This window comes from Azolla caroliniana, unplaced genomic scaffold, assembly GCF_043228905.1.
Source record: "Azolla caroliniana isolate FFs.n. ecotype wild unplaced genomic scaffold, voAzoCaro1.0.p SCAF_7, whole genome shotgun sequence".
Taxonomy (NCBI): domain Eukaryota; kingdom Viridiplantae; phylum Streptophyta; class Polypodiopsida; order Salviniales; family Salviniaceae; genus Azolla; species Azolla caroliniana.
This window is the reverse complement of record NW_028230442.1, coordinates 7,487,978-7,515,889: the sequence shown is the minus strand read 5'-3', so window position 1 is coordinate 7,515,889 and position 27,912 is coordinate 7,487,978. Positions and strand designations below refer to the sequence as shown.

The 27,912-nt window shown below is 41.1% G+C and overlaps 1 protein-coding gene across 1 annotated transcript; it reads left to right on the top strand.

Annotated features, from left to right (window-relative positions):
• The first annotated feature begins 21,411 nt into the window (after nucleotides 1-21,411).
• LOC147861767 (uncharacterized) lies at nucleotides 21,412-24,111 on the top strand. The gene is made up of 2 exons (XM_087322822.1): nucleotides 21,412-21,698; nucleotides 23,566-24,111. The coding sequence occupies exons 1-2, from the start codon at nucleotides 21,452-21,454 to the stop codon at nucleotides 23,886-23,888; spliced, it is 570 nt and encodes a 189-aa protein (XP_087178948.1). The 5' UTR covers nucleotides 21,412-21,451; the 3' UTR covers nucleotides 23,889-24,111.
• Nucleotides 24,112-27,912: the final 3,801 nt, after the last annotated feature.

Sequence of the window (27,912 nt, the reverse complement as noted above, 5' to 3'; positions counted from 1 at the left end):
GCCGGGTAGATTTTTCGCTGCGAGAACTACTCGGAATAGCGAAGAAGGAGTTTCACGATCTTCTCGTGGATCTCGTGAAAAGAAAGAGACAAAGTACGGAGGAAAATGCTCCAAGGGTGAATGCAAATACCGTTTCAATGAACGACACCGAAGTGGAAGGCGAAATCCCGAACTCCCACTATACAAGGCCACACTGGGCACGTGCGACTACGGAGACTCCGGTCCGAATCGGCAACATCAAAGAACCCGTGCTAGCATTGATTGATCACAGATCGGAGATCAACTTGATGTCCAAGGAGTTCTACCGAAAGGGGAAGTGGCCTATAAACACCAACCATGGATGGAAGATTCGGGCAGCCACGAAAACGACAGAAGACCTATTTGCGGCTTGTCCGGATGTGACGGTAAAGATCGGGGATGTCGAAATTGACCAAAATTTCTTTGTGCAGGATGAGGTTTCACATTCTGTCATCCTCGGCCAACCCTTTATCACGGCTTCACGGATGGAGACGAAGGTGCTCGATAGTGGTGCGGCTTTTGCGCGAATTCGGAGCCAAAACGGAGGGAAATCCGTCCAATTCCTAACGGTGCCGGCAAATCACGAAAGGAACAAGAGGGAACTCTTGTCCCAAGTGAGAATGGATTTTTAAAGCGGACTGTTGCGGAGTGGGGAAGTGATAGTCCGAGAAGCCCTGATACCCCACACAGGAAGAAACCTCTCGGAGCAAAACAAGTACGAATCGGCCCGGATGGGGCATCTACGTACACGGCCGTAACCAGAGGAATGAAGAAACAATACCGACAAGTGGAGGATAAGTTACGGTCGGCATCAATAATAAAAGAAGACGAAGAAATCGTGGGAGTGATCGAGGAAGTGTTCTATGGGAATACACTGCAACGGCTTGAAGAGCTTGCGGAAGATAAAAGCCAAGGGAACCGGGTAGTCCCGGTGGAATCGGTCGAGATGTACGAGATCGTTGCGAAAATGGGGCCGGATGCGCTCCGCAAAGAAGAAGCAATGGTAAGTACGAAATACAAGACCGTGGAGAAGAAGGTGAAACCGGCCGCGGGACCACTACCCGCCGATAGCGAACAAAAGAAGAAAGAAGTCTCGGGAGATCCGACACTTCGGAAGTCCGTGGATATCGGACATGCCTTCACAGATGAGACCCGGAAGAAACTTCGGATCGGTGGAGGTGGGTTCCTCTTACAAGAAGAAGAAAAACGGTTTCGAGAGATGTTGGAGCAACACGGCAAAGCATTCGCGTTCACATCGAGGGAGATCGGATGCATTGATCCAAAGATAGTGGAGCCGATGGTGATTTTCACGATTGATCATGTACCGTGGAACCTGAAGCCGATTCCGGTGCCACGGGCGCATATTCCGAAAGTCATCGACTTGCTCAAGGAGAAGGTGGCGATGGGGATTCTAGAGCCATCAAGTGCTCCGTACTCAAATCGATGGTTTACGGTTCCGAAGAAGAATGGGTCACTCCGATTCATCCAAGACTTGCAACCGGTGAACAAGGTCACGATCCGGAACTCGGGAGTCGGTCCGATAGTGGACGAATTCGCGGAAGCTTTTGCCGGACGTGCGATATACTCCATCGGGGACCTATACTCGGGGTATGACCAATTCCAACTAGCCGTGGAGAGCCGAGACATCACTACCATGCGGACACCGATAGGACTAGTTCGAATGTGCACACTACCACAAGGAGCGACAAACTCGGTTGCACATATGATGAACGCGATGAACAAGGTGCTTCGAGATTGCATCCCGGAGATAACGATGCCGTTTCTAGATGACATTCCGATGAAAGGATGCGCGGTGGAAGAAAAAGATGAGACTATGGATGATCGGGGATGCCGAAAGTTCGTGGTCGACCATATTCATGATTGCGAGAAAGTGTTGCGAAAGCTAGAAGATGTGCACCTAACACTTTCCGGGGAGAAATCGGCATTCGGTCAAGAAGAAATATTGGTGGTCGGACATCTATGTGGACCCTTCGGCCGAAGACCGTCACCAACAAAGATCGATGCGATTCAAGCTATGAAGGAAGTATGTGAGTCAACATCGGAAGTCCGAAGGTTTCTGGGTGCGTGTGCATTCTATCACATATGGATTCCGCACTATGCACATATAGCGGACCCGCTATATCACTTGTTGCGGAAAGGTAAGAAATTTGAGTGGAAACCGGAACACACTAAAGCCATGAGGAAACTCAAGAAGACACTATGGAGGGCGGAATCACTTAAGAAGCCAAGCTACGAGCGGCCAATCATAGTAACGGTTGATACAAGTCCAACCGGTATCGGGTGGGTCATCAATCAAGCCGACTCGGATGGTTCGCGGTATCCGATCCGATTTGGAGCAAAGGTCCTCAACGAAAGGCAACGCGGATATGCACAAGTCAAAAGAGAATTGTGGGGAGTCGTGTCGGCGATAAAATCGGATCGGGATTATTTGATCGGAGCTGAAGTGGTGATCGAGACGGATTGTCTTACGATACTCGGGATGATGCGGTGTTGTACGATACCGGATGTGGCTATGCTAAGGTGGATTGCATATGTCAAGTCACTTAATCCGGAGGTTCGACACATCTCGGGGAAGGACAACGCGGTAGCAGACATGTTATCGAGGGCGCGGTTTGAAGACGACATAAGCGAATCAGATAATGAAGAAGTTTCCGAAGACTACTTCACGTCAGAACACATATGCCGAGTGAACGTGATCCGAGAATTCCGGGAAGAAGAATACGAGGGGGAAACCTTGATGATCGGGAAGATGCTACAAGAGGTCGAGGATTCAACAAATGATAAAGAAAGGAGAGCCGAGATCCGAAGGAAGAAGAGGCAAGTCCAAAAGTTCTTCTTGGAAAACGGTTTAATATGGAGGACGCCGAAAAGACCGGATGGGATACCACTTCGAGTAGTCGGGACGAAAGAGCAACGAAACCGGATAATGTCCGAGTTCCACGAATCCGATTGGGCTGGACATCGAGGAACATGGGCAACTTTTGTGAAAATCAAGCAAAGATATTGGTGGAAGAACATGTATAAAGATGTCGCGGAGTTCACAGAAAGCTGCGAGAAATGCCAAGTCTACTCCGGGGTCCGACACCGAGATGAGCTGCATCCGACATTCTCACCGACAATCAACTTCAAGTGGATGGTCGACATTGTAGCTATGCCGACCGGGATTGGACAAAAGAAATACTTGGTGTTAGCTCGAGAAGATCTCACAAACCAAGTTGAAGGTCGAGCGCTTCGGAGGAAAACGTGTGCCGCGGTGTGCCAATTTCTTTTGGAAGAAGTGTTTTGTAGGTACGGCTGCGTAGGACAAGTGATTGCGGACCGGGGAGAACTCGACTCGGACAAAGCTAGGGGATTCTTCGCCAAACATGGAGTTCGGTTAACGTTGACAACGGCCTACAATCCGGAGGCCAACGGGAAGATCGAACGAGGACATAGTCCGATCGTGAAAGCACTTGCGAAGGCATGCGACGGAAGGGTGAAGGATTGACCACAAATGCTTCCGTATGCACTATGGGCGGATCGGACGACGCATAGCTCCGTGACCGGTTACATGCCGGCAGAACTCATGACCGGACAAGCACCGGTAATGCCAACGGAAACCGCAATCGCGACATGGACAATACTACCGTGGAAGGAAGAGATGAGCCGGGAAGATCTACTAGCGGTCCGGATACGACAACTGGAGGGAAGACCGAAAGATGTAGCGGAAGCATCACGTCGACAACAAGAAGCACGATTCCGGAACAAAAGCCGGTTCGACACAAAGCACCGACTACGACCGAGGAGGATTGAAGAAGGAGATTGGGTGATCATATATGATAGTAGCTTGGACCATCAACATACAACGATGCGGAAATTCGCGAAAAGGTGGTTCGGGCCGTACGAGGTTCGGAAGGTCTTCGACAACGGGACGTACCGACTGTCCGAGTTGGATGGAACAATACTACGAGTGCCTATAGCCGGGAAGCGGGTGAAGATTTTTAAGAAACGGACCGACGACAAACCTTATGTGATCCAAGTCGAGGCCGACAACGAGGAGCAATCGGACGAAGACCACAATGATGCGGGAAGCGAAGAAAGTGGATTACAACTCATAGTCGACATAAGGGGAGAATCGGAGGAAGCTTCGGATGAAGACGGATACGAAGAATCAAGAACTTCGGCACATACCGGAGGATGTGCGGGTTTGGAGGGGGCGAGTGTCGTAGTGTAGGTTGCACACTATGTGGAAATTATATTTTTGTCTCTCCGGATAGAGAATGGAGTGCTCGGTGAGAACCGGAAGAAAACGGCATACCGGCAAGAGGGAAAAACGGCATACCGGCAAGGAGGAAAACGGCATACCGGCAAGGAAGAAAACGGCATACCGGCAAGGAAGAGCCGGATAAAGAGACATAAATGTAAAAAGAAAGGAAATACTCACTACTGCGCAGGGCGTGATTCGAACTCTGCACCTCCACGTTGACAAATCCCAACCTTACCATTACATTAAATTCTCTTAAGTGTTCTAAATATAGATTTAATATGTATAAGACCTTTATTTATGCATACCTTTATTAAAAGGTAAATCGTGTATTTTTCTTAATATATGAAAAAGAAAAACGCGAGACACTAAAAATAACTCATGCACATCTAGCGTGCATGGGCCCTATACTTAGGAAATAAAAAAAGCATTACATGCACATTTAGTGTGCATGATCATATTAGAAAAAGCATGTAGCTATGCTTAGTCTCTCCCATCACTATATAAGGACGGGGAGCACATTGTAGTTGTTGTTGATTATTTGGATTAAGAATTAATCAATACAAAAATTATTCGTGGGATTCACGATTTATACATCTACTTCTCTCTTAACACCCTAAGTACCAATTAATATAGTATACTCGTGTGATTCACGAGTTTCTTATCTTTCTCTTTGCTATTTACTCATAATTAATCTCTATCTCACGAACTTCTTTCTCCTAGTCCAAGACCTCTGTGGTTCCCACCCGACTCACGCAACGATCCGGAGCCGAAAGGCACGACAACGTGTGCGCGTGTGTGCACACACGTGTCCGCGCGCTCGCGACCGCGTAGTAGTGTACGCATCCACACGCACGCGCGTCCAACCCGCACCGTGTACGCATCCGCGCGCAAAAGTCTCGACCGCGCCGTAGTGTACGCATCCACGCATGCGCGCGTGTGCACACACGCGTCCGCGCGCTCATCCGCACATACGCATCCGTCTGAAACTTGCACACGCGCGTACATTCGAAGACGTCCATGCACGGGTGTATCAGAAAATGTCCACGCAGCCATGCACACGCACGTACGCCCTAAACGTGCACACACGCGTCCGCGCGCTCGCGACCGCGTAGTAGTATACGCATCCACACGCGCGCGCGTCCAACCCGCACCGTGTACGCATCCGCGCGCAAAAGTCTCGACCGTGCCGTAGTGTACGCATCCACGCATGCGAGCGTAGTAGTGTACGCATCCACACGCGCGCGCGTCCAACCCGCACCGTGTACGCATCCGTGCGCAAAAGTCTCGACCGCGCCGTAGTGTACGCATCCACACATGCGCGCGTAGTAGTGTACGCATCCACACGCGCGCGCGTCCAACCCGCACCGTGTACGCATCCGCGCGCAAAAGTCTCGACCGCACCGTAGTGTACGCATCCACGCATGCGCGCGTGTGCACACGCGTCCGCGCACTCGTCCGCACATACGCATCCATCTGAAACTTGCACACGCGCGTACATCCGAAGACGTCCATGCACGGGTGCATTAGAAAACGTCCACGTAGCCATGCACACGCACGTACGCCCTAAACGTGCACACACGCGTCCGCGCGCTCGCGACCGCGTAGTAGTGTACGCATCCACACGCGCGCGCGTCCAACTCGCACCGTGTACACATCCACACGCAAAAGTCTTGACCGCACTGTAGTGTACGCATCCACACATGCACGCGTCCGCGCGCTCGTCCACACATACGCACCCGTCCGAAACTTGCACACACGCGTACATCCGAAGACGTCCATGCACGGGTGCATCAAAAAACGTCCACGCAACCATGCACACACACATACACCTAAAGCATGCATACCACATAATGTAGCCCAAGTCACCCTGAACATTCTATGCTCCACACATTGATAGAACAAATATGTTTTGGTTTCCCTTATATATTCTGGGTTCCAATGTTGTCCTATCTATGTGGGATATCTCACAATTTTGTCTTTTCTTTTCTTTTCTTCAAACTTCATACTCACATAACTTGATACTTGTTTATCCGTTTTATGCGTAGTAAAATATGCTATTAAGCTCTTGATATCTTTCCATATCCATATATTAAGCTAATCGTAAATAATTATTTTACTAGTTTTCATATCGTGTGTGAAAAACCACACGACAACGGTACGGACCGTAATTGCGCTTGCCGCGGCGAAAGGGTGGCACCTCCATCAAATGGACGTCAAGAACGCCTTTCTACAAGGCGAATTGGGAGAGGAGGTGTACATGATACAACCACCCGGCTTCAACTCGAGCACCCATCCGGAAGTTGTATGCCGACTCAAGAAACCACTCTACGGCCTCAAGCAAGCACCTTGTGCTTGACATTCAAAGATAATGCAATAACTTCATCAAATCGGCTTCCGTATGTCAAAATCGGACAACTCCCTCTACATAGGAAGTGATTCCGCAAGTCCGATCGTCATCATTTTATATGTGGATGACCTAGTAATTGGCGGTGAGCATCTCGTCGACATCAATAAGGTCAAATCCCTCCTCTCCGACAAGTTCGAGATGACGGACATGAAGGAGCTCCACTACTTCCTCCACATCGAGGTAATTCGGACTCCAGCCGGAATCATGATCTCTCAACAACACTACATCCTCAACTTGTTATACAAGTTCGGTATGGTTGAGTGCAAATCCGCCGCAACCCCACTCGATCACAATATTAAACTGGATGCAAACTCCGGCACCAATGCGCGTGAGCTGACTCAGTATCGGCAACTCATCGGGAGTCTCATCTACCTCACGATCACTCGACCCGATCTCAGTTATCCGATCGGTCTCCTTAGCCAATTCATGCAAACACCGCGTGATACTCACTTGGATTGCGCTAAGCGAGTTCTACGATACGTGAGTGGCACAATGGATTGTGGCATCCTCTACAAGACCGCGATTCCAATACGACTCGAGGGGTACACAGACGCCGATTGGGCCGGCTACAAAGCTGATAGAAGATCAACCTCCGGATTTGTTTTCTCCCTCGGCAGCAAAGCAATATCCTGGAGTAACAAGAAGCAGCCTAGCGTCGCTCTTTCGAGTACGGAGGCGAAATACAGGGGCGCAACCGTAGCTGCGTGTGAAGCCATATGGCTCAAGAGGATTTTGAAGGATCTGGGCGTACCCATCAAGGATCTGACCTCCCTTTACTACGACAACATGAGCAGTATCTATCTGGCTCAGAACCCGGTGTTCCACGCGCGGACAAAGCACATCGAAGTACATTATCACTTCATCTGAGAGCGCGTTCTAGCTAGCGATGTCGACCTACAGCACATTAGCACCAATCTTCAAACGACCGACATCTTCACTAAAGCCTTAGGAGCCGACAAGCTATGGCAATTCATGACCGATCTCGGATTGACGATCCCTGACCTGCCAAGCTTGAGGGGGAGTACTGAAGATACTACGCAATAACGTGTAGATTCCGCAACCACACAAAGCCGCGAAGAAAGACGCAAGCCGAAGCACAGACTTCGTAACTACGCACAACACAAGCTGGAAAATACGAATCGATGCGAGTCGACGCGGACTCCGGAACTGTTTGAAACCGACCCGACTTGAGCTTGAGGGGGCGTGTTGAGAATCAAGCTCAACTTGGTCTAGTGTCTGAACTCACCTTGAGAGTGAATAGACACTCCAACGGTCAAGAGTCACCATTAAGTCACCACTTTGTATTCTAGCATTTAGTATGAGTCATAGAATCATATTCTATGACACATAACTTATGAGCTTTCACATTCCCCATGCTCCATGAGTCTTGTAGTTAATGAAGAGAGAGGGTGACTATATAAAGCACCCTCCTCCCACCTTGTATGTTGTTGTGTTTTTCCCCTTTGTTAATATACTTAACCTTGCGTATACTCTGTCTCTCTCTCTCTCTCTCTCTCTCTCTCTCTCTCTCTCTCTCTCTCTCTATCTCATACACACACACACACAATTCACACCTATTCCGCTTCACAAGAATCCATCTCTTGATTCTTTACATGGGTCAATCAACTCCTTAAAGTAATGAACACGTATGTCAATTATTTTAGTAGGATCCACTATCCATTCATCACCTTGCTTCACATGTACCACATTAGATCGAGTATAAGTAGGATGTAACACTTGGAAAAACAAATGGAATTGACATTGATTATCTATGAGCCCATCCCTCAATTGTCGCATAACTATAACTTTGGCATTGCAACTAAGAAATAATACATGCAATTGACTTTGGATATCCAAAAGCTCCTCATCTAAAGGTGCACGTATCAATAATGCATTACACCTAGAGAGAACTTGTGAGAATTTTAGAAGACCTCTTCTTCGTTTTTCATTAGTTACTCCATACATATGATGAATGATCTTAATATTTTGTAATGTAATATCCCATGCTTTAACTCCTTTAAGATTCACTTCTTGTGAAAAATTTACCAAAATTTGCTCCATGAGAGAATCAAAGTGAGGTTGAAGCAAAAGAGAAGAGTTAAAGCGTAATGGAGGCTTTCCAAGTAAGGATTTATACATGTGAATTGCATGACCACAAATTTCCAAACAAATAGGAAAGTGATTTGAAGGTCCTACATCTTGTAAAACTGTCATACGAAGTGATGTCGGTAAAAAAGAATCATTGTGCATCACATACATTCTATCTAACCGACTCCATGTTGAGTGGATTAGAAGGTCAAACCTGGATCATTCCCATGCAACCATGTCCAAACATCCAACTTCAAAACCTCCATAGCTAATGAATCCCAAGCAAGTTGCTCAGGATCATCCATGATTGAATGTTCAGACGTAGATTGAGATGCATCAACACACATGTTAAAATCACCCATACGTTGAGTGGCTTGGTTAGGGGCATAAATCCCAACCACCCACACAACCTCGCCAAAAAAAGTGATTTCTAGAACCAAAAACCGACCATAAGGATCATTATGCACCACATGAGGAAAATACTTATCCCGCACGATTAATACCACACCTGAATAATGATTATTAAGATGTCTTGCATAGAATGATAAATATCCACGCAAATGAACTGTGGATCCTGCTAACTCATGACACTTATGCTCAACTGCACATAATATATCCCATTCTTTACTTAATAAAGTTTGCCATAATATATACTTCTTATGAGGAGAACATTCCCCTCTCACATTCCATGTTACCACTTTCATTTAGTCAACAATGTTATGGGTGCACTTGCTCCTTTAGAGCAACCAATGTCATGAAAGTAGTCAAATCATGTTCCAATGTAGCATATGGATTTTCATGCACCACATCCTTAGAGTTGTCTTTTCCATTATCCTTAAATTGTCTTTTCCAAGGAACTTTTTGAGGACCCTCCCTAGTTCCTGAATTACTTTTCCAAGTAGTCTCACGAGTAGTGGGCAAACTATTACGTTGCATATTCATTGATTTGCCCTTCGACTTGCCCTTAACCTGATGCCAATCCTTTTCAACAACAACATCATTACTAGTTCTATCCAACGGTTTTTTCCCCTTATCTATAACCACCAAATTTTGTTTTTCCATATCCATAGATTGAGTTCCCTTATTCTTAAGGCCCAAACCTTGAAGTGAAACCTCTTTATAACCTGCTCTAGATGATGTTCCTTCATCCATAACAACCACCATATCTAACACACCAACATCTCTCCCAACTCCTTCCTTACTATTCCCTTCATTAGGAATCTCTATAGTTGAAGGACAATGACAATGGCATTCTGCCATAAAGTGACCCCATTCACCACATCCAAAATAGTGACCTACAAATGTCTCCCATTTCAATTTAAAACAAAGTCTTTTCATTCTAGGTGTGTTCATACGCACCCATCCTGGCCTCTTACGACTTGTATCCCATAACACACAAAATCTGTACTTATTTGTAGCATTTGCATGTGGAGATACCAACATTTTACCCATTTAACTCATCAACTCTAGTGAAAGTGGCCATAAAAAAGCATGCTTACAATCCACTATTACCCAAACAGGGCATTCTTGTTTCAACAAAGCATGATAGTCCACAACAGGGGACTATTGCATTACATGCACCAATCGTTTATCAAAAAACACTGGAACTTTAGCCAACAGTGCACTTCGATGTTCCGGTGAACGAAACACTACATCATGAAACCCTCGTGGTCCTGCATATATATTTTCAACACAATTTGGTGACACAATTGTGTTCAACCATTGTTTAATCCAATTAATGTATGGGAGTTTCCCAGTAAAAAACAATATAACTACACAATCATAGAATACATCAAAAGATTGCAACACTACCTTAGCATCAACATCCACATCATGCACATCCTTATCATTGCATTCTTTCGCTGCATTTTCATTTTCTTCCGCAATATCAGACAATAAGGTATTGGCAATTCCCCATAAAGTATCCCAATTACAATTATCCTTATCAACCTCATCTACATGTATTACTTCGGCATATGTCGCTTTTTTCTCATTAATTTCCTCAATGCCCTTTAACCTCTTAGAGCTTCCAATGTCTTCCCTTTCACGATTACATTCAACCATCACATTAATCTTTTTTGGATCAATTGTTTCCATATCGATGTCCCCCACAATTTGAGAGGAATTCATGTTTATACCCATTATTCTTGATGTGATAGAAAGAAAGAAAGATATCGATGTCCTCCACAATTTGAGAGGAATTCATGTTTATATCCATTATTCTTGATGTGATAGAAAGAAAGAAAGATATCGATGTCCCCCACAATTTGAGAAGAATTCATGTTTATATCCATTATTCTTGATGTGATAGAAAGAAAGAAAGAAAGATATATTAACGTCTTCTAAGGCCAAATTTGGCCCATGAGACAAATGGTTTACAAAAAATGGGATATTTACTCATTCATCGAAAGTAAAAAATCAAAATAAGATAAAAAATAGTTCTAAAAAAAAAACATGTTCTACAATGAAAAGATGTTATACTAGGCCTAATTTCATTTCCATCCAAGTCTCTCGAAGGGTTGCGATATGGATGTGGCTCGTGGTCCCAATGTAAAAGGTACCCCAACCATAGCTTCTAGTCGACGTAGCTCACGTTCCCTTATCTTCTTAATCTTTTCTACTCCATGTCGACTTGTTTTGAAGCCCAACATCCGAGGGTGTTTGGTTGTTCTTTGTATTTCTGCTTTCTCAAGGGAGAGGCTGAGCGGTGTAAGTGTATCCACATTCATCGTCTCCCTTTGTTCTTGAAATATTACACTAGTTACATGTTGATGAATAGTAAATGGGTTATGATTAACACTTTGTAATTTATTCTCCCTATGTTGTTTTAGCTCTAAGATATACCTACCTAGTCTTTTTACACTCAGGGTATCTAATAGTTTGGAGAGGGTGGGAGAGGGTCCTAATATGTCTTGGTATTCCGCCTGTATCTCGGCATAAGTTGGGCACTTGCATGTGAAGTGATACTCATCCTCTATCTCTATGTGGCATAACCTACATAGCCTTTCCTCTCTAGGGACTCTATTAGCTCGACCATTCTCAATCTCAAGTTGGTGAGATGATATCCTAAGTTGTCCAATGGCCACCCTTAGTGCATTTGATAAGAATGTATCTAGATATCTTGGTCGTGTAATAAAACCTAACTTAGAGAAGTGCAAGAAGTGTTCCTTATAATACAACATTTTAGATGGGAGTGGCTCTCGTGGGGTGATCCATTTATATCGAGTGTAAATTTGCCATATTTCTTGGCATATCACTTTATTACGGTCTTCATGAGATATTAGAGTTTGATCAGTCCCATGGTTGTACTTAAGGGGAGGTAGGTTATTAATGTCTATGTCATTTGCAAGTAACCAACTCACCACAATGCTATACCAAGAGCTAGTATCTCCAGACGCATGTAGGGATCGGGATGCCTTAAAGGCTCGACGGGATATCCTATCTTGTGGTTGGCTATGTATCCGATGAATAAAAACTACCATTTGAAAGAGTGCTTCTACTAACATCGAGGGTAGACTAAACTCTGCTCTAATAATGTCATGCGGTATTGTCGATTTGTTTCGGAGTTGACGTGATAACATCGTCACCAAAGGTCTCTCTTATTGCGTCCACATGAAGGATGGTAGACCTAGGGCCCATACTACTGATGAATACATGAGGGAAGGGGTCACTAATGAGTCGAAGAGCCATCCCTTAGTTCGTGGCTCTTGAAAGTATGCCTGGTGGCATTGTCTCTCTAAGAGTGAGAGGGATGCATACCCTCTCGTTAGCCTATCTTTGGCTGCCTGGGTCATCGAGAATTTACCTAAGTGAGCACTAAAAGTGACTCCCAAGTATACATATGATCCCACTACCTCAACTAGTTTATGAGGGAGGGTTAGGTGACATTTACTCCTAACTCGGGACGATGTATGAAAGATAAGGACTTTAGTTTTCATTATATTCACTACCAGTCCTCGTTGTGTACAAAAGTCATCTAGGGCATTAAGATGCTTTTGTAGGTCGTGTTCCGACTCTGAGAGCAAGACAATGTCATATGCGTACAGTAAGAGACTAATTTGTGTATCCCCAATAACTACTCCCTTTCGAGCAATAAAATCAGTGATCTCATCAATGTAAATCCCAAAAGAGTCAGTGACAAGGGGCAACCCTGTTTTACACCAACGGTGCTACTGAAACAATCGGATAGGCCACCTGGGCATCATGCGCACCCAAAGACTTGCTCATATAAGGCATAAATGGCCCAGATCATGTCATTTGGTATCTCCAAGCTCTTAAGTCTATCAAACAACCTCTCCCTAGGAACCGTGTCAAAGGCTTTGCGGAAGTTCACAAAGCAACAATATAGTTTCTTCTTACGAGCCTTCGTCTGGTCAATTAAGCACCTAAGTGTGAAGATATGGTCAATAGTGGAGAAGGCTCGTCTAAAGCCAGCCTGCTCAGGTGTGCGAAGACTTAACGTTTCCATATAATCATTGAGCTCCGCTTCCATTACTGCACCATATAGTTTAGCGAGTGTATGACCTATCAAAATGGTCCTATATGTATTTGGGTCCATTGGGTCCCCTTCTTTATGTATAGGGGCCACTGTGTTCATGGCCCATTGTGGTGGAAAACCCTCAGCGAGGGCACGATTGAAGATTAGAGTGAGAAGGGGGGCTAGGCACTCTCAAGCATATATGATGTGCTCGGTTCGCAATCCTATGTGGTCCATGGATTTCCTATGTTGTAACTTTTTTATGACCTTCGTGACCCTAGAGGTCATGAAAAGTGTCCCCATGGTAGGTCAAGGTGTGGAAGGCATTGGAATGGGTGGTTGGTTGGGGACATGGTAGAGTCTCTCGATATATGTGTGCCAAATATTGGGATCCTCGATGGGTGTTTGTTGTCTCGGTTCCTGTAGTCTCTTCCATGCAAGGGCGTAGTCCCTACTCATGAACATATGGTAAAGTTCCCAATATTGAGATGCTTCCCAAGCTCGTCTTTTACGACGTGTCATCTTGCACATCTCTTTGCGAGCCTGTATTGAGGAAATAGTACCACTAAGTCGCGACACCTTAAGTTGTCTATACAACTCTCTACAATCCTCATTATACCACTTGTTTTGTGGCATAGACCCTATTCTACTATGATTGGAACCTTTCATGCATGGGAAGCTACTAGTTGTTGTTGAGTGAAGGATGTGTGTGAGTTCTGTAGTGAGGTTCTCTAAAGGCAAGGAAAAATCAAAAGAGGAGAGATGGGTTTGTACATGTCGAGAGTAGATGTCAGCGAGCTCATGCGTGAATTGTATTATGGTGTGATGGGTTGGCTGACGAGAGTTGGTGGCGTGGGAGATGTCACATTTTAGCTCAAAGTATAGGAAGCTATGGTCTGCACCAATGGGGCATGGGGCCACTCGAAAAGAGTTAACCATGTGGGTAGCTTCAGGGTGTCCTATTAGGTAATCAACTGTGCTTTCCCCTCCTCCATGTAGGAAACATGTGAGCTCTTCTGAGCCCGGCCACTTGGCTAAGCCATTATATATGATCATCTAGTGTCAGCTTCCAAGTTCAAGCTGATGATGGCCAAAGCTTGTGGCGTCTGCACCTTGATCTTTTGATGTACGTGTTATGCCTAAGGCTAAAGGGTCGACATTCACCATTAATAAGTTTCTATCCATCTGAAATATTGTGCATTGTCGGGATTGGGTTCTCGCATTAAAATCCCCTACAAGGAAGACTTCCCCTTGAGAAGAATATCGAATTATGTCATCCGATAAAGGTTCATATGGAGAAGGCCCATGTGGTGTTCCTTCATCAACTATACTCACCTCTCCAACCGTATTTTACCGGGATCCTTTCGGGGGGAAGTAACAAACGGCGATAAATATCACCTGATCCTTGCTAGTGAGGATTTTCACCCACATAAAATGGGCTTCTGGGTCTTTCTTTAGTATTTCTATCCTATTATGTATCTCTCTCCAAAATAATATCGCAACCCCTCCAGACCCTCTAGTAGTGTGTCGACGTGATGTTTGTCTAAAGACAGATTCCCAACAAAAACCGTCAACTCGTGGCAGTCCTCAATTTGGACTCTGATGTGTTTCTACTAAAAAAAGTATGTCAGATACCTTCAAAATGTCCTCTAGACGGCCAGGGTGTGTCCAAAGTGCAGTGTTACAATTCCATAAGGTCATTCGAAGTTTATTGTCTGTCACATGGGCCACACGCCGTCAATTGGTGGCGCGATCATTAATTATCACACGCCCGTCTCAATAAAAAGCACGATGCCCCTCTTTACGAGCTTGTATGACTCGTGGCATACAAGTTTTACGATGCTCCATTTGCATCTTGGTCAAGTCTTCATCGAGGTAGATAGGGTCTCCGCCCAATCCTCGAAGAATTTGTCTCTTTTTAAAAAAGGTGATCCTAGATTCTGAGTCCTTAAACTGAAGAACTAAAGCTCTTTTCCTAGTGGTGTCACATCCTACTCTCCAAGTTTTAGTGATTGGTAGGGCTTCGTACCCCAACATCTTCCCTAATGTTTGTGCATCTTCGTCGGGAGATGCCCCTTCCTTGAGCCCAGTAACTCTTATGTTTAAGCGTCGAGCTTGACGCATTTTTTCCTCCTTAAGGGTGGTGTTTACAATATTTTCATCCTTTAGTTCCTTTTTAATATTATGTTTTACTACATTAACCCACCCAGTTTTTGCTAATTCCATATCGCTTTTAACCTCTTCCTTAACCTTTTTTATCTCGTCCTTAATATCCTCTAAGGAAGATATTTCACCATCTTCCCTAGATGTCTCAAGGTCCTTAACTTGTTTTTAAAGGTTCACGTTGTCTTCCTTAAGTTTCGCTATTTCAGCAATAAGTAGTTCTTTTTCTTCCTTATCTTTTTGTTTTTGAGCTTCAATCTCTTTTGCCCATTTTTCCATTTTAACTAACCGGTTAAGGACATCTAAAAATTCTTCCTTACTTATAATTTCGTCGTGTGTTTCCTTATGGTTTTGTCAAGAAGTCATGTTGTAATTCAAAAGATAAAAGAAAGAAAAAGTCAAAAAGGACAGAAAAACTTAGCCGAGCATCGATGTGTTGCGTGCTAGGTACAAGTGTAGAAGCACATTTGTACTCTCTCGTCTACGCAACTGATGACGTCGTAAGAGGTGTAGGTGACAGCGACGGTTGACAACGGCAACTGTGCCATCAACCAAACAACGATGAAGGACAACAACGGCAAATGACGACGATGACGACGTCAGACTGTGACGGCGGCGGCTGCAGCGATAGTCGACAACGACAGACGGCAGTTGCAGGGATAGTCGACGACGACAGACGGCGGTTGCAGCGATAGTCGACGGCAGTTGCAGCGATAGTGATCCAAGATGAAAACAATTTTCCGTGAACAAGAAAGACAACCAAAACTCACACGATTGAAGAGGTCGAAGATGATGAATACAATCGAAGACCCGCAATGTGTGTTGAGTATGTGGATGCCAACAACACAAGATTCCTTATTTTAATCGCTGCTTCTCGCACAGACCACCAAATTTAACTTGCTATATCTCGTTATGAAACTCTAACCGAGGGCTTTCCAACGCCAATCTCTCTCTCTCTCTCTCAGAGGTGAAAATACACAATTATATTGATAAACGTGTGTAAAAAACACTACTTACAATGGGTGTGACAATAGAGTATGGTCACCCACTAACCACACTACATGGGTAGTGGAACATGTTGAATTGCCAATAGGCAAGACGAACACTCCACCAAGGAAAGAATCTCCACTTGCTCCAATAAAGAAAATTGCCACATTAGTACTCCTTTCAACTTTCGTAGATATGCTTTCACCCCATGTCTACCATCGAATACAAAAGTGTTGCGCATATTCCAATTATGACGCAATCCCCAATATCTTAGAAATAGAAAAACAATCTCCATCTCTGATTTTGGGTCAATCTCTCTCTCTCTCTCTCTCTCTCTCTCTCTCTCTCTCTCTCTCTCTCTCACTTGCTTCATGTTTAATGAATGATTAGTGTTAAACACTTCCAAGTTAATTACTAATCACTCTACCCAATGTATGTTTTGTGATTATTTAGTAATCGGCATGTGGTTAAAACTTTGTCATGAGCATTTATTTACTTATTGTGACATATTTAATGCTTAAGCTTCTGAAACGTTTTTACCATATTCTTACTAACATAGTCTTTGTGGAGAGGAAAGTGAGAGTTATGGAGTTAGAGTTTGTGATGCTAACGACTCAAGAACACTTGACAACTAGTCTCGCAGAGCTCACCACCAATGGGGTCGGTCTAAACCCCTCAACCAACTAAATTGACGTGGAGGCTAAACTCTAGCAACACGTAAACGTGCCTTCCGTGTAACACACCTAGAGCTAACACAACCCATCTATTGAACAATAAGGCAAAGTGTTGTTCAAACTTGATAGACAAACTCCACCATGAGGTAAAAATACCAATTTAGTAAAGGCCCACTTTGAGAACAAATGTAGATCACACATCATTCAAACAAGTAGGCAAATTTGAAACTTGTATTAAATGTATCATTTGCAATAAACTTATTACCATATCATCATCTCTCTGTAGCATAAATTGTGATGTGGCATCTACATTAAAGGTTACCATGTAAAATGACATATTAAACATGAACACACTCTTTGTGTCGAAATCATCAAAGACCATGCAACCAGAAACGATGAGCAATTAATGTTGGTTACATACGTAATGGTTTAAAACACAAGAGTGGCAAATAGTTTATAGCTTGGAAATGAATAATTTATGTTATGCAAATAATTTCATCTTTCCAATAAATCATCAAATGAATCAAGTTTGGGGTTAACGACATGTGTTGATTGTAGCATGTTCAATTGAACTTTGTTTCCATTGTAAAAGAGATTAATGCTAAGCATGGTTGTTTACATACCCGTATTTAACATTTAAATACGTATAGTACCTCATCATTTGTATAGTACGTACTATACCTCAATGTTGTTCAGTCAAATATCATGTATATTTGTCCAATACATTATTTAATGTATTTATAAAAAAACAGGTATAATACGTATTTATAAAGTACTCCAACCGCTAGGTTGGAAGTTCAAGTCTCCCCACACCAACATACATGTGGTACCTAAAAAGGGTGGTTTGTGCTCGTAAGTGACGACGACGAAGATAGTGGCAACGATGCAGATGGTGACAGTGAAGGGCGGTTTGTGCCCGTAAGTGACGACGGCGAAGATAGTGACGGTTTCGACGATGAAGAAGGTAAAATGTAGCTTGTCTACAAGTTGCATGATGGAACGTGGTGCGAGTCTCATCATATCCTAGAGGTCATCCTGTGCATGTATTTCACTCGTACCATTCGGTACACCCCTTGATGGACTATGTACTGCTAATAAAACATGACTTCATGTGAGTTGTAGCCTTCGGGTGAGCCAAAGATAAAAAATACTAAAGTAGTATAAACAAATAAGAAAAAAAAATACGTATTTATAAAGAAAATGTAAGTAAAACCCTAATAAAAAGCAAAAGAAAAAAAAGATTTTAGTGAAAAAGAAGCCAAAGGAAAGAAGAAAGAAGAATAGAAGAGACGACGATGAAGAAGAAGAAGAAGAAGAAGAGAGAAAAGAAGACATGAACCTATCCTGAGTGTGATAATCGCAGAAGATAGAAGAAGAAGAAGAAGAAGAAGAAGAAGAAGAAGAAGAAAACGAAGAAAAGAGAAACCTATCATGAGTGTGATAATCGTAGACGATACCTCAATCTATGAAGGCATAATTGTAAATAATTACAATTTGAAGTAGAACATCGTGATACACACTTACACTGATTTATAGAATAAGGGAATCTCGACATCCATATTACTACAAGTATTTTAGGATGGGAAATATTCAAATGTCTGATATGCATTTTAGGATGTAGAACTATATTGTACATCACAAAATTGTGTAAACATAGATGTTTTTTACAATATTATAGATATTTTTTAGAAAGGTAAATAATTTTCAAATTCTAGAAGTATTTAACGTACTATACGTATTTTATAAGTATTTAACATATTAAGAAAACGTATTTAACGTATTTTTAAATTGGGAAGTACTATACGGGTATTAATACGTTAAATACGTATGGTATCCGTACCGTACCTAACGTACCTAACAACCTTGATGCTAAGGTTATAATGAGGTTAACATTATAAGTATTGCCAATAGTAAGGCATTGTAGAGCATGAATCTAAACATGCCCTACATTATAAATCATTTGTCAATGAACATTTGACTCATTGTGCATGTGGCATGTTTGATGTTTGTGAACATTCTACATTCTAAGTTGTGCTAAGAAGAAGTTTATAGGAATATCTCCACTAATGAGGAATGTCTTGTAACATTAGTCAATTTGGATTTGATCTTTGATAGTTTAGTCTCCTGAACCTCAAACTTGATACACCTCGTCATGAGTGATGAGTTGGGTCCCACGTTTCAATGCAATAGAAATGATGATATCATGCTTTGTTTTTTTACTGTTGTATAATTTCATTGAATAAAACACATCAATATCCCCTTTACAAGTATATTCGAGGCACATATTCAATTGAGGTTTGAAAAGTCCTCTAAGAATGCTCACAATCCCTCTCTAAGAATATCTACAAGTATCTCATTACTTTATTCTTCACCATCCTTGACAATAGAGAGTGGCCTCTAATACAATTTCCCCATGAAATGATTTATTACTTTTATGTTGTTGATAATGACATTGATCCATTCACAACTAGATTTTGAAATTCACCCCCTCGTCCTCGTTATCTTGATGAGAGGCAATGATAGTGAATCATTAATGACCCATTACATGTCCATTTTTCCACTTGCCCCTTTTGAGGAAGGCTTCATCTATTTGATGAATTGGCCTCTTCACAATCATATTGATGGGTTACAGTAGGTGAATAACTATTTTGTGAACATGCCATTGTTGTAGAATACTTAGCATACAATACGCATGGAATACGTATCCTAAGTATTCTAGTTTTTTACGTATTTTACAAATAAAATACATCAAATACTTTGAATACGTTAAAAAAATGTTAAATACTCCTTAAATTTTAGAGCTTTTTTTTCAAAAAAATAATTAAATTTTTTCGATAACATTTTGAAATGTTAAATACGTAAAATAAGTGGAATATGTCGAATTCTCAAAATACAAAGAATACGTGAAAATTTGAAAAATGGTAGTTCTAAAATGCAGAATACGTTTAGTATACTTCAGAGTATTGTAAAACGTATTATAAACGTAGAATACGCGTTTTTTAATAACTATGGTGCCAAGAAATAATGACATAGCACTGCATGCTAATGTGGTCTTTCACATGGACCTTGATACAAACCCATTCAATTATGAACATTATGTCTTGGTGTTGTACCTTCAATCGACAATGAATAGCCAATTTGAGGTGGACATCTATTTATATTTGCCAGGTAACCACCTTTGTCTTTAACGACCATGGGTTGCAATAATTCATCACTTACTTGTTAGTTGATGTCTTGAGAGTTTGTAAGTACTACATGAAGCAACATACATCATGTATGTTGTCAACTTAATCATAATACACACAAGACACCATGAATACTAATTAGAATCTGTATATTATGCTTAACTTCAAGCTTTGAATAACATTGACTTGGACATGCTTATATAGGTTGCCAAAATAGATTCCTACAAACATTGCAATGTTACATTGTTCATATCTTACATCATTATGGGATCCTACATATGCTCATTCCTATTTATGGATTGTTTCCGTTAGACAATGTCGCATCAAGTTTGATGTATGACATGATAAAATGGATTTTTCCAGCCTAGTGATGCATGACTCACATGGTCATTCCTGTTTATGGATTGTTCCCATTAGATAATGTTGAATCAAGTTTGATGTATGATGTGATAAAATGGTCTTCAATAGCCTAGCGACGCCTTAACTCACATGGGCATCCCTATTTATGGATTGTTTTCGTTAGACAATTTCACATCAGGTTTGATGTATGTCATGATAAAATGGTCTTCACCAGCCTAGTGACACTTGACTCACATGGTCATTCCTATTTATGGATCGTTTTCGTTAAGACAACGTCGCATCATATTTGATGTATGACGTGATAAATCGGGTCTTCACCAGCCTAGCGATGCTTGACTCACATGGTCACCTGTAGAATCTGCACAACCATATAATTCCCTCTATTGAAACGAGCATTTAGTCGTGTGAGGTAACTTCTCGAATGTCGATTCTTCTGGCAAGCCTCATTTCGTCGTCTTCATCTTCTTCTTCTTAGTATGAAATGTGGTGCAAATTCGACGATACACGAAATGCATGGCATGTTTTTACATGACATTTGTTGGGTCTGAGAGAGGATTAATTCGTCCAAAAAAATGGTGTCCACGAAAAATTTGAAGAACTAATAATAAATATCTTTGGGGGTCAAGAAACTCAATCCAATCCAATTAATTATGCCGAGAGAGGGAGGGCCGTCGGATCAGCATCCGGATTTGGACGGCTACGATTGAAGTGGGCGATTTCCATGAGATTGATTATCTCTGTCTCTCTCTGTTTTCCTTCGATTAGAGAGAGACAGTCGACTGTCGCAGACCGAGCTCTCGATTTTGTTTTTTTAGAATTCGAGCTATGGCGATGGACTTGTCTTCTGTTTCTTCTTCTTCGTTTACTCACAATGGCCCATCGAAATTCTCTGATGTTAGAGCTCGCTTAATGGGTTCTTCTTCTGCTCGACTTTCCATACCTTTATGCTCGGGTCTCAGAAGGATTCATCCTTCTTCTTCTTCTTCTTCTTCAGCTATGGTTCCTTCGATCCGACCAAGAGCTAATCGAGCAATCTCCTGCGAACAGAAGCAAGAAACCATAGCTCCATCTGGTAAAATATCTACCTATTTATCTATATGTGTTATTCATTTCATACATGTGTATATCAGGGTAAAACATTTATCTTCTTTTTTTTTTATCAAATCAGAAACTCTACAGTAATTTTAGGGTTTTTAATTCAGTAAACTAATGTTTTTAGATTTCACACATGGGTGTGCAGGGCAAAAACCCTAATCCTTTTTCAGAAAAAGGATCTTAATAAGTTAATGACACGCCAATTCTAAGGTTTTTGATGCAAATCGAGAGTAGTGTTAGGTCTTTTGGTGCTATTCTTGTACGTGTATTTGAAACGCATAGTATCGTTTGCAAATCTTGCGATCCTTCTTATGTCTGAGGGAAAGGGAGGATGTAAAACAAGTCCTCCTAGACTAAGGAGTATCAGTTGGGAGGATGCAACGCAGCTGAGTGAAGGAGCTAATGAAGAAACCGAATGCACAAATTAGATTCAATCTAGGTTATTTTGATGCAAATCTAGAATAGTCTCAGGGCTTTGGTACATTTTATGAGTGTTTGAGTGATACCTTAATAATACTTTATGCATTTTCAGATACTAATAGCAGAAACCGTAGACTATTTCTAGGGTATCTGGGTGTAAATCTACAAGATTGATAGGGTTTTTGGTGAAAATCCATGCATGTTTGGGTGGAAACTTGTATCCTTTTTGCAAATCCTAGGATCTTAATAACACAAAACTAGAGTCATTCCATGGTTTTTGAGGCAAATTTAGGATTCCCTTTTGTGGTTTTTGCTCAATTTTTAGGTCTCATCCATGTATGTTTCGGTGAAAACCCTAAATTGTTTTGAAAATCCTATACTAATTATCGGGTTAGTGATGCAAACTGAAACTTTCTTGAGGAATGCCTATTCTAGTTTTGTCAAAATCTTTGGATCTGAACAAAGAAACCCTAGAGTAATTATGGGCTATTTTGGTTGCAATTCTTGAACACTTCTTTATAACCATCGAATTTCATGAAAATGTTAAGCCTCTAAATTTGTCAATTCGAGTTCCATTGATGAGGCATTATATGAATTCTGCACTTAATTATGTCATCATTCACTTATTCCTTCACTTAGTTGAGAGATCTCATAATGACTAACATATTAAGAGAACTTAACATACTCATGAAATCCCATGAATTTTCTTGCGCAATCATAGAATATAATTCTAGGTTTCTTGTCTGACATTTTTATGAGTTCTCAGGTTTTCTTCTGAAATCCAGCGTTTTTGGATGCCATCCATGAACAATTTTTTGTGCTGATCAAGTGTTTTTGTCTGTGCATATAAGATTTTTTGATGAAATCCATCTACTATTTTATGCATTTTGAGCAATCCTCAAGTAATTTTATGGGTTTTTGTACAAATCTAGGGTTTTTGCTGTGGTATCCTTTCTAAGGCTTATTTGTTAATCTGGGAATGATTTAAGTGGAGCAGTCCTAAAATACTCCCTAGTCACAAGGTCTTTTGTCGATAGAACTCGGAAAGAAGAGTAACGTATTAACACTCCCAAATAACAAAGTCTGAGACAACATTTAAAGATGTAATACCTTGTTTGGTCTTAGAGGCCATTTTGGTCTCTTAAACAAACATAAATATGTCTATCTTTCTATAAATAAATAAAAAATCAAAGACTGGAGACAACATTTTCAGATGTAATTACTTGTTTAGTCTTATAGCCCATTTTTGGCCTCTGAGAAGATGTAAATATATCTTTCTTTCTCTTTTTCTCCTTAAACTAAAAAAATCAAAGATGAGACGACATTTAATCTCTTCTCGTATTTGGTCTTATATAGCCCATTGCAGCGTCTTAAAAGACGGTTTAATTATATCCTTGTTTCTTTCGGTCTCTTGTGTTTTTCAGCTGCGGGTGCAGTAACAGATAAGACATGGAAGGAGCTCGTGTTGGAGTCGGACGTTCCCGTGCTCGTGGATTTTTGGGCTCCCTGGTGTGGACCATGCCGGATGATCGCCCCGCTGGTCGATGAGCTGGCGGTGCAATACGCGGGCCGGTTCCGATGCCTGAAGCTGAATACGGACGAAAGCCACAAGATCGCGTCGGAGTACGGGATCCGAAGCATCCCGACCGTGTTGATCTTCAAAAATGGGGAGAAAAAAGATACAATCATTGGAGCCGTGCCCAAGGCGACATTAGTGACAGTGATCGAGAAATATCTTGATCGATGAGTGTATTTGAATGCATTTTGAACACCGGCTTATGGTAACCATTGGTTCGGAGAAATGCTCTGTTGGCCTTTTGTGTAAAGCTTTTAAGTTGTGTAAAGTTTTCATAGGTTGGTTATCTTTCGCTTACCCTAGGGGGGAAAAGGGGGGGGATCCTCGAGACTGTATCTATGGCTATCACTTATTATTGTGCATATAATAATAAATACCCCGAGTTGTATATTAATCCATATCATTTTAATCTGTTCCATTATATGCATTTTCTCTCTCTCATGTTCACTCACTATTGCTGTCTTGTGATGTCGCGTTGAACTTGCTTATTTCTTGATTTATCTTTGCTTTCCAAAGAATGGTTCTCTCCCTTCTTCACATTGTTTCCCTTCTGATTATACAATCCCATCCCATTACTCAATACTGCAAGGAGTGGAGAAACAATTGACGTCTATAATTAGAAGAGACGATTGACTTTGCCCATTAGAAATGTCGATGGCTTTTAAAATGTGATTGAAATTCGAGTTCAATTTAATCGATGTCACTTTGAATTGTTCATATTGAAGCATATGCTTTTTCAAATTGTTCACATTGAGTTATATGCTATTTCTGAAGAATACAACAAATATCTTTGAAGTTCCAAAAGTATTTAATGTGGTCACTAGCTAACAATCGGCAACGGTTCGGTTTGAACCGAACCGAACCGCGAAACCGCGGTTTAACGGCTTAACGGTTTCAACGGTTCGGTTCGGTTCAGGTTTAGGTTTAGGTTTTTTTAACGGTTCGGTTCGGTTTCGGTTTGGTTTCAGCAGTCAAAAACCGCGGTTTAAACGGTTTTTATTTTTTTATTTTTTTTATTTTTAAAAAAAATTTTAAAAATTTTGAAAAAAATTCTAAAAAATTTTAAAAATTGTTTTTAAACAATCTTTTCATTTTTACTCTTATTCTCACATTTTAGGAACATCTTAAAAATTTTAAAAATTCTAAATAGTGAAATATTATAAATTTAAAAATAAAATAAAATAAATTTGACCTATGTTGAAAACCGAAACCGAACCACGAAACCGTGGTTTTTACGGTTTAATGGTTTAACGGTTTGAAAAATGTTTAACGGTTCGGTTTAAAGGTTTCGCGGTTCGGTTCAGGTTTCAACATTTTTTAATGGTTCGGTTCCAAACCGGTTCGGTTTGGACCCTCTCAAACCGAACCGAACCGTTGCCGATTGTTATCACTAGCTTCTTGAATGATTTAACTTATATAGTTCTAACCTCTTCCAAATTTTGTCGAAGATTGTATCCTCCTTAGGCCTATACTTCTTAGGTTTGGTTAGGGAGCGGCAACGGCTCGGCTCAAGCCTAAACCATTTGGCCAAACCGGGTTTAAAACGGCGTAGCGGCTCGTCTTAGCTTAGGCTTGAGCCTACCTAAAACAGTTTGAGCTCGGCCCGGCTTGGCTTGAGCCTTGCCAAACTGGCTCAAACCAATTAAGTTGTTTATGGGATTGAATTAGGTTAGATAATAGAGACTATAGAGTGACAACGCACAAGTCTACTGTCTCCACACAAAGTGACAACTCATGAGTCTCCACATAGTACAAGCCTTCAGGTAATTACATATACTATATTAATTTGCTTTCTTAGGTTCCTATATCCAGTAATTATAAGGCTTTGTTGCTTGCCTATCTTTAAATGCCAAAAAAGTAGTCCGCAAACAATGCTCTCGATTGAAGTATCTATCACACACTACTTCGAAATGTGAATATCCAAGATATTCGCAAAACAAAATTTCATTGCAAGCATTGAAGACACGGTGACAGGATTCAAAGAATCAAAGAAACATTTTTGTTAAATAATATTGAAGCATATTTCCTTTCAGAGAATTGGACTGGAAAGGTTTTGATATTCAGATTCATTTGTTTCTCTGTTAGTATATCTTTATTTCTTTCTTTTTTGTTGCACTGAAATTGTATTCATGTTTGTTTAGGCAATCTGGATAGTGGGAAATTTCACTTAGGAGAGTCGGATTGCTTACGAAGTTTATTCATATGCTTAGATTTACTTCTCATGAAGGCTCCTATGAGGAAGAGAGTATTCTTCAATAACCGATTATCACAATATAATCCAGTTATGCTACATCACAATTAAGAGAAAATATGGAACCATAAGGTTTTAATGAAATAGTTTAGTATAAACAAAGCCTCTGTGTGAATTGTATAATGAAATTGTTCAATGGTAAATTGTAATGTAATTGTGTTCAATGGTTCCCAAACTGGTCCAAGCCTAACCTGTTTAGCCTAAACCGGTTTGGGGATCGGTTTGGTTTGGTTCAGGTTTGAGAACTCCAAAACGGTTTAGGCTTAACCGGTTTGGCTTGGATAAGGCCAAACCGGCCAAGTTTAAATTGAACCATTGCCGATCCCTAGATTTGGTATAAACGTAGATATGATCATAAGCCACTTAGCTACCAACATCATGCAGAAAGCTATGATGAGGTGAGTCCTAAATACAATAATGTTGGTGCTTACACCATGCTCACTTCATTCGAAGTTGTCCTTAGACACTAGAAATTTGATAGCATGGTGTCCTCCTTGCAAAGCATTATTAAGCTAGCAAACAATCTTTTCCTATAATTTCAAGTCACAATCAACATCAAGGAGCTCAAGGGATTAACATTTTCAAGAAGTTCAATTGGCAAGCTCCATTTAGATGTAATCGATATAACATTTCTCAAGTTGACATTGCGTTGAGCAATCAACACTTTTTACATTTCATTATTTGCTACTCAATTGATAAGATTTCTCTAGTATTATATGATTTAGAGCCATTCGTTCCACAAGTTATCTTATGTCTACCACATTTCGAGTAGGGTGGAAAGGACAATTCCAAGAGTTATGCAAAAGTTTTTGCGCAATATATGTGTATGTTTCATTGTTTCAACAACTCATTTGTAGCCTAACTTAGCTAGATTATAACTTTCTAGTCGATTTTTTTGTAGGATGAGTCAACATGGTAAAGGAATACACTTGAATGAAGTTGAGAAACCATGCTAGAGATTCACTAATAATGTACCATTCAGTCCCAAGCATGGTAAGTGATAATCAAATATCTTAGTTGATTGAAATGTTTGGGTTTCACCATTTTTGGGAATTTTAGAGGGTTTGGGAGAGGTTGTGAGTTCTTCTTCTTCTTCTTCTTCTTCTTCTTACTTGGTTTGTTTTGGTGAGTGTACATATCTTCTTCTTCTTACATGGTTTGTGTTAGGGTTGGCGAGTGTGCACGTCTTCTCCTTCTTTGGAATATTTTATTATGGTTTTCTTGCTCAGGTGAATGAGGAAGAGACAAATGAAGGAGTCACTCAAAGGGGAGAAAGACGTGGACTAGGGAGTTTGAAGCAAAGACGACAAAAGGTGAGGTGGTCATCGATTAATCCATGTTCATAAGAAATGTCTCTTATTTTTTCCTAACCTATAGGCTATAACTAATGTCATGACTATCACGAATTCACATACATGAAGCTACCATTTTTCATCAATTTATAAAATTAAAGTTAGAAGTGCAACATATCAATGATCAAGGAATCTACCCTAGTAATATAGAAGTCAAATGGATTGATAAGTTTCTAATGTTAATGAACATAAGAATAAATAATCGATAATAACCTTGGAAGATCTTGTGCTAAATAATTTCAATGTAATAGAAAGACCTACAATCCCCATAGTAAGTATTTCTTGGTACATGGTATCAACTCTTATGTTGGTTAGACGCCTTAAAATATGCATGGTTTTACACAGTAAATTAATTTGAATAAAATCAAAACCTCTCCTAAGTAGGGCTGACAAATTCATGCATAATACCAAGGAAAGTCAATATTCTTTATATTCACTATGTTAATCAATGAAGCAACAAAGAATGACATGGCATGATTATGTACTAAAGATTGAAGCCTATGATGTGTTTGAAAATAAGAATGGCATACATGTCATCGTGATTCAACACCCCCTATGATTTTACAATTGAGCTTGAACATCCAAAAATGGA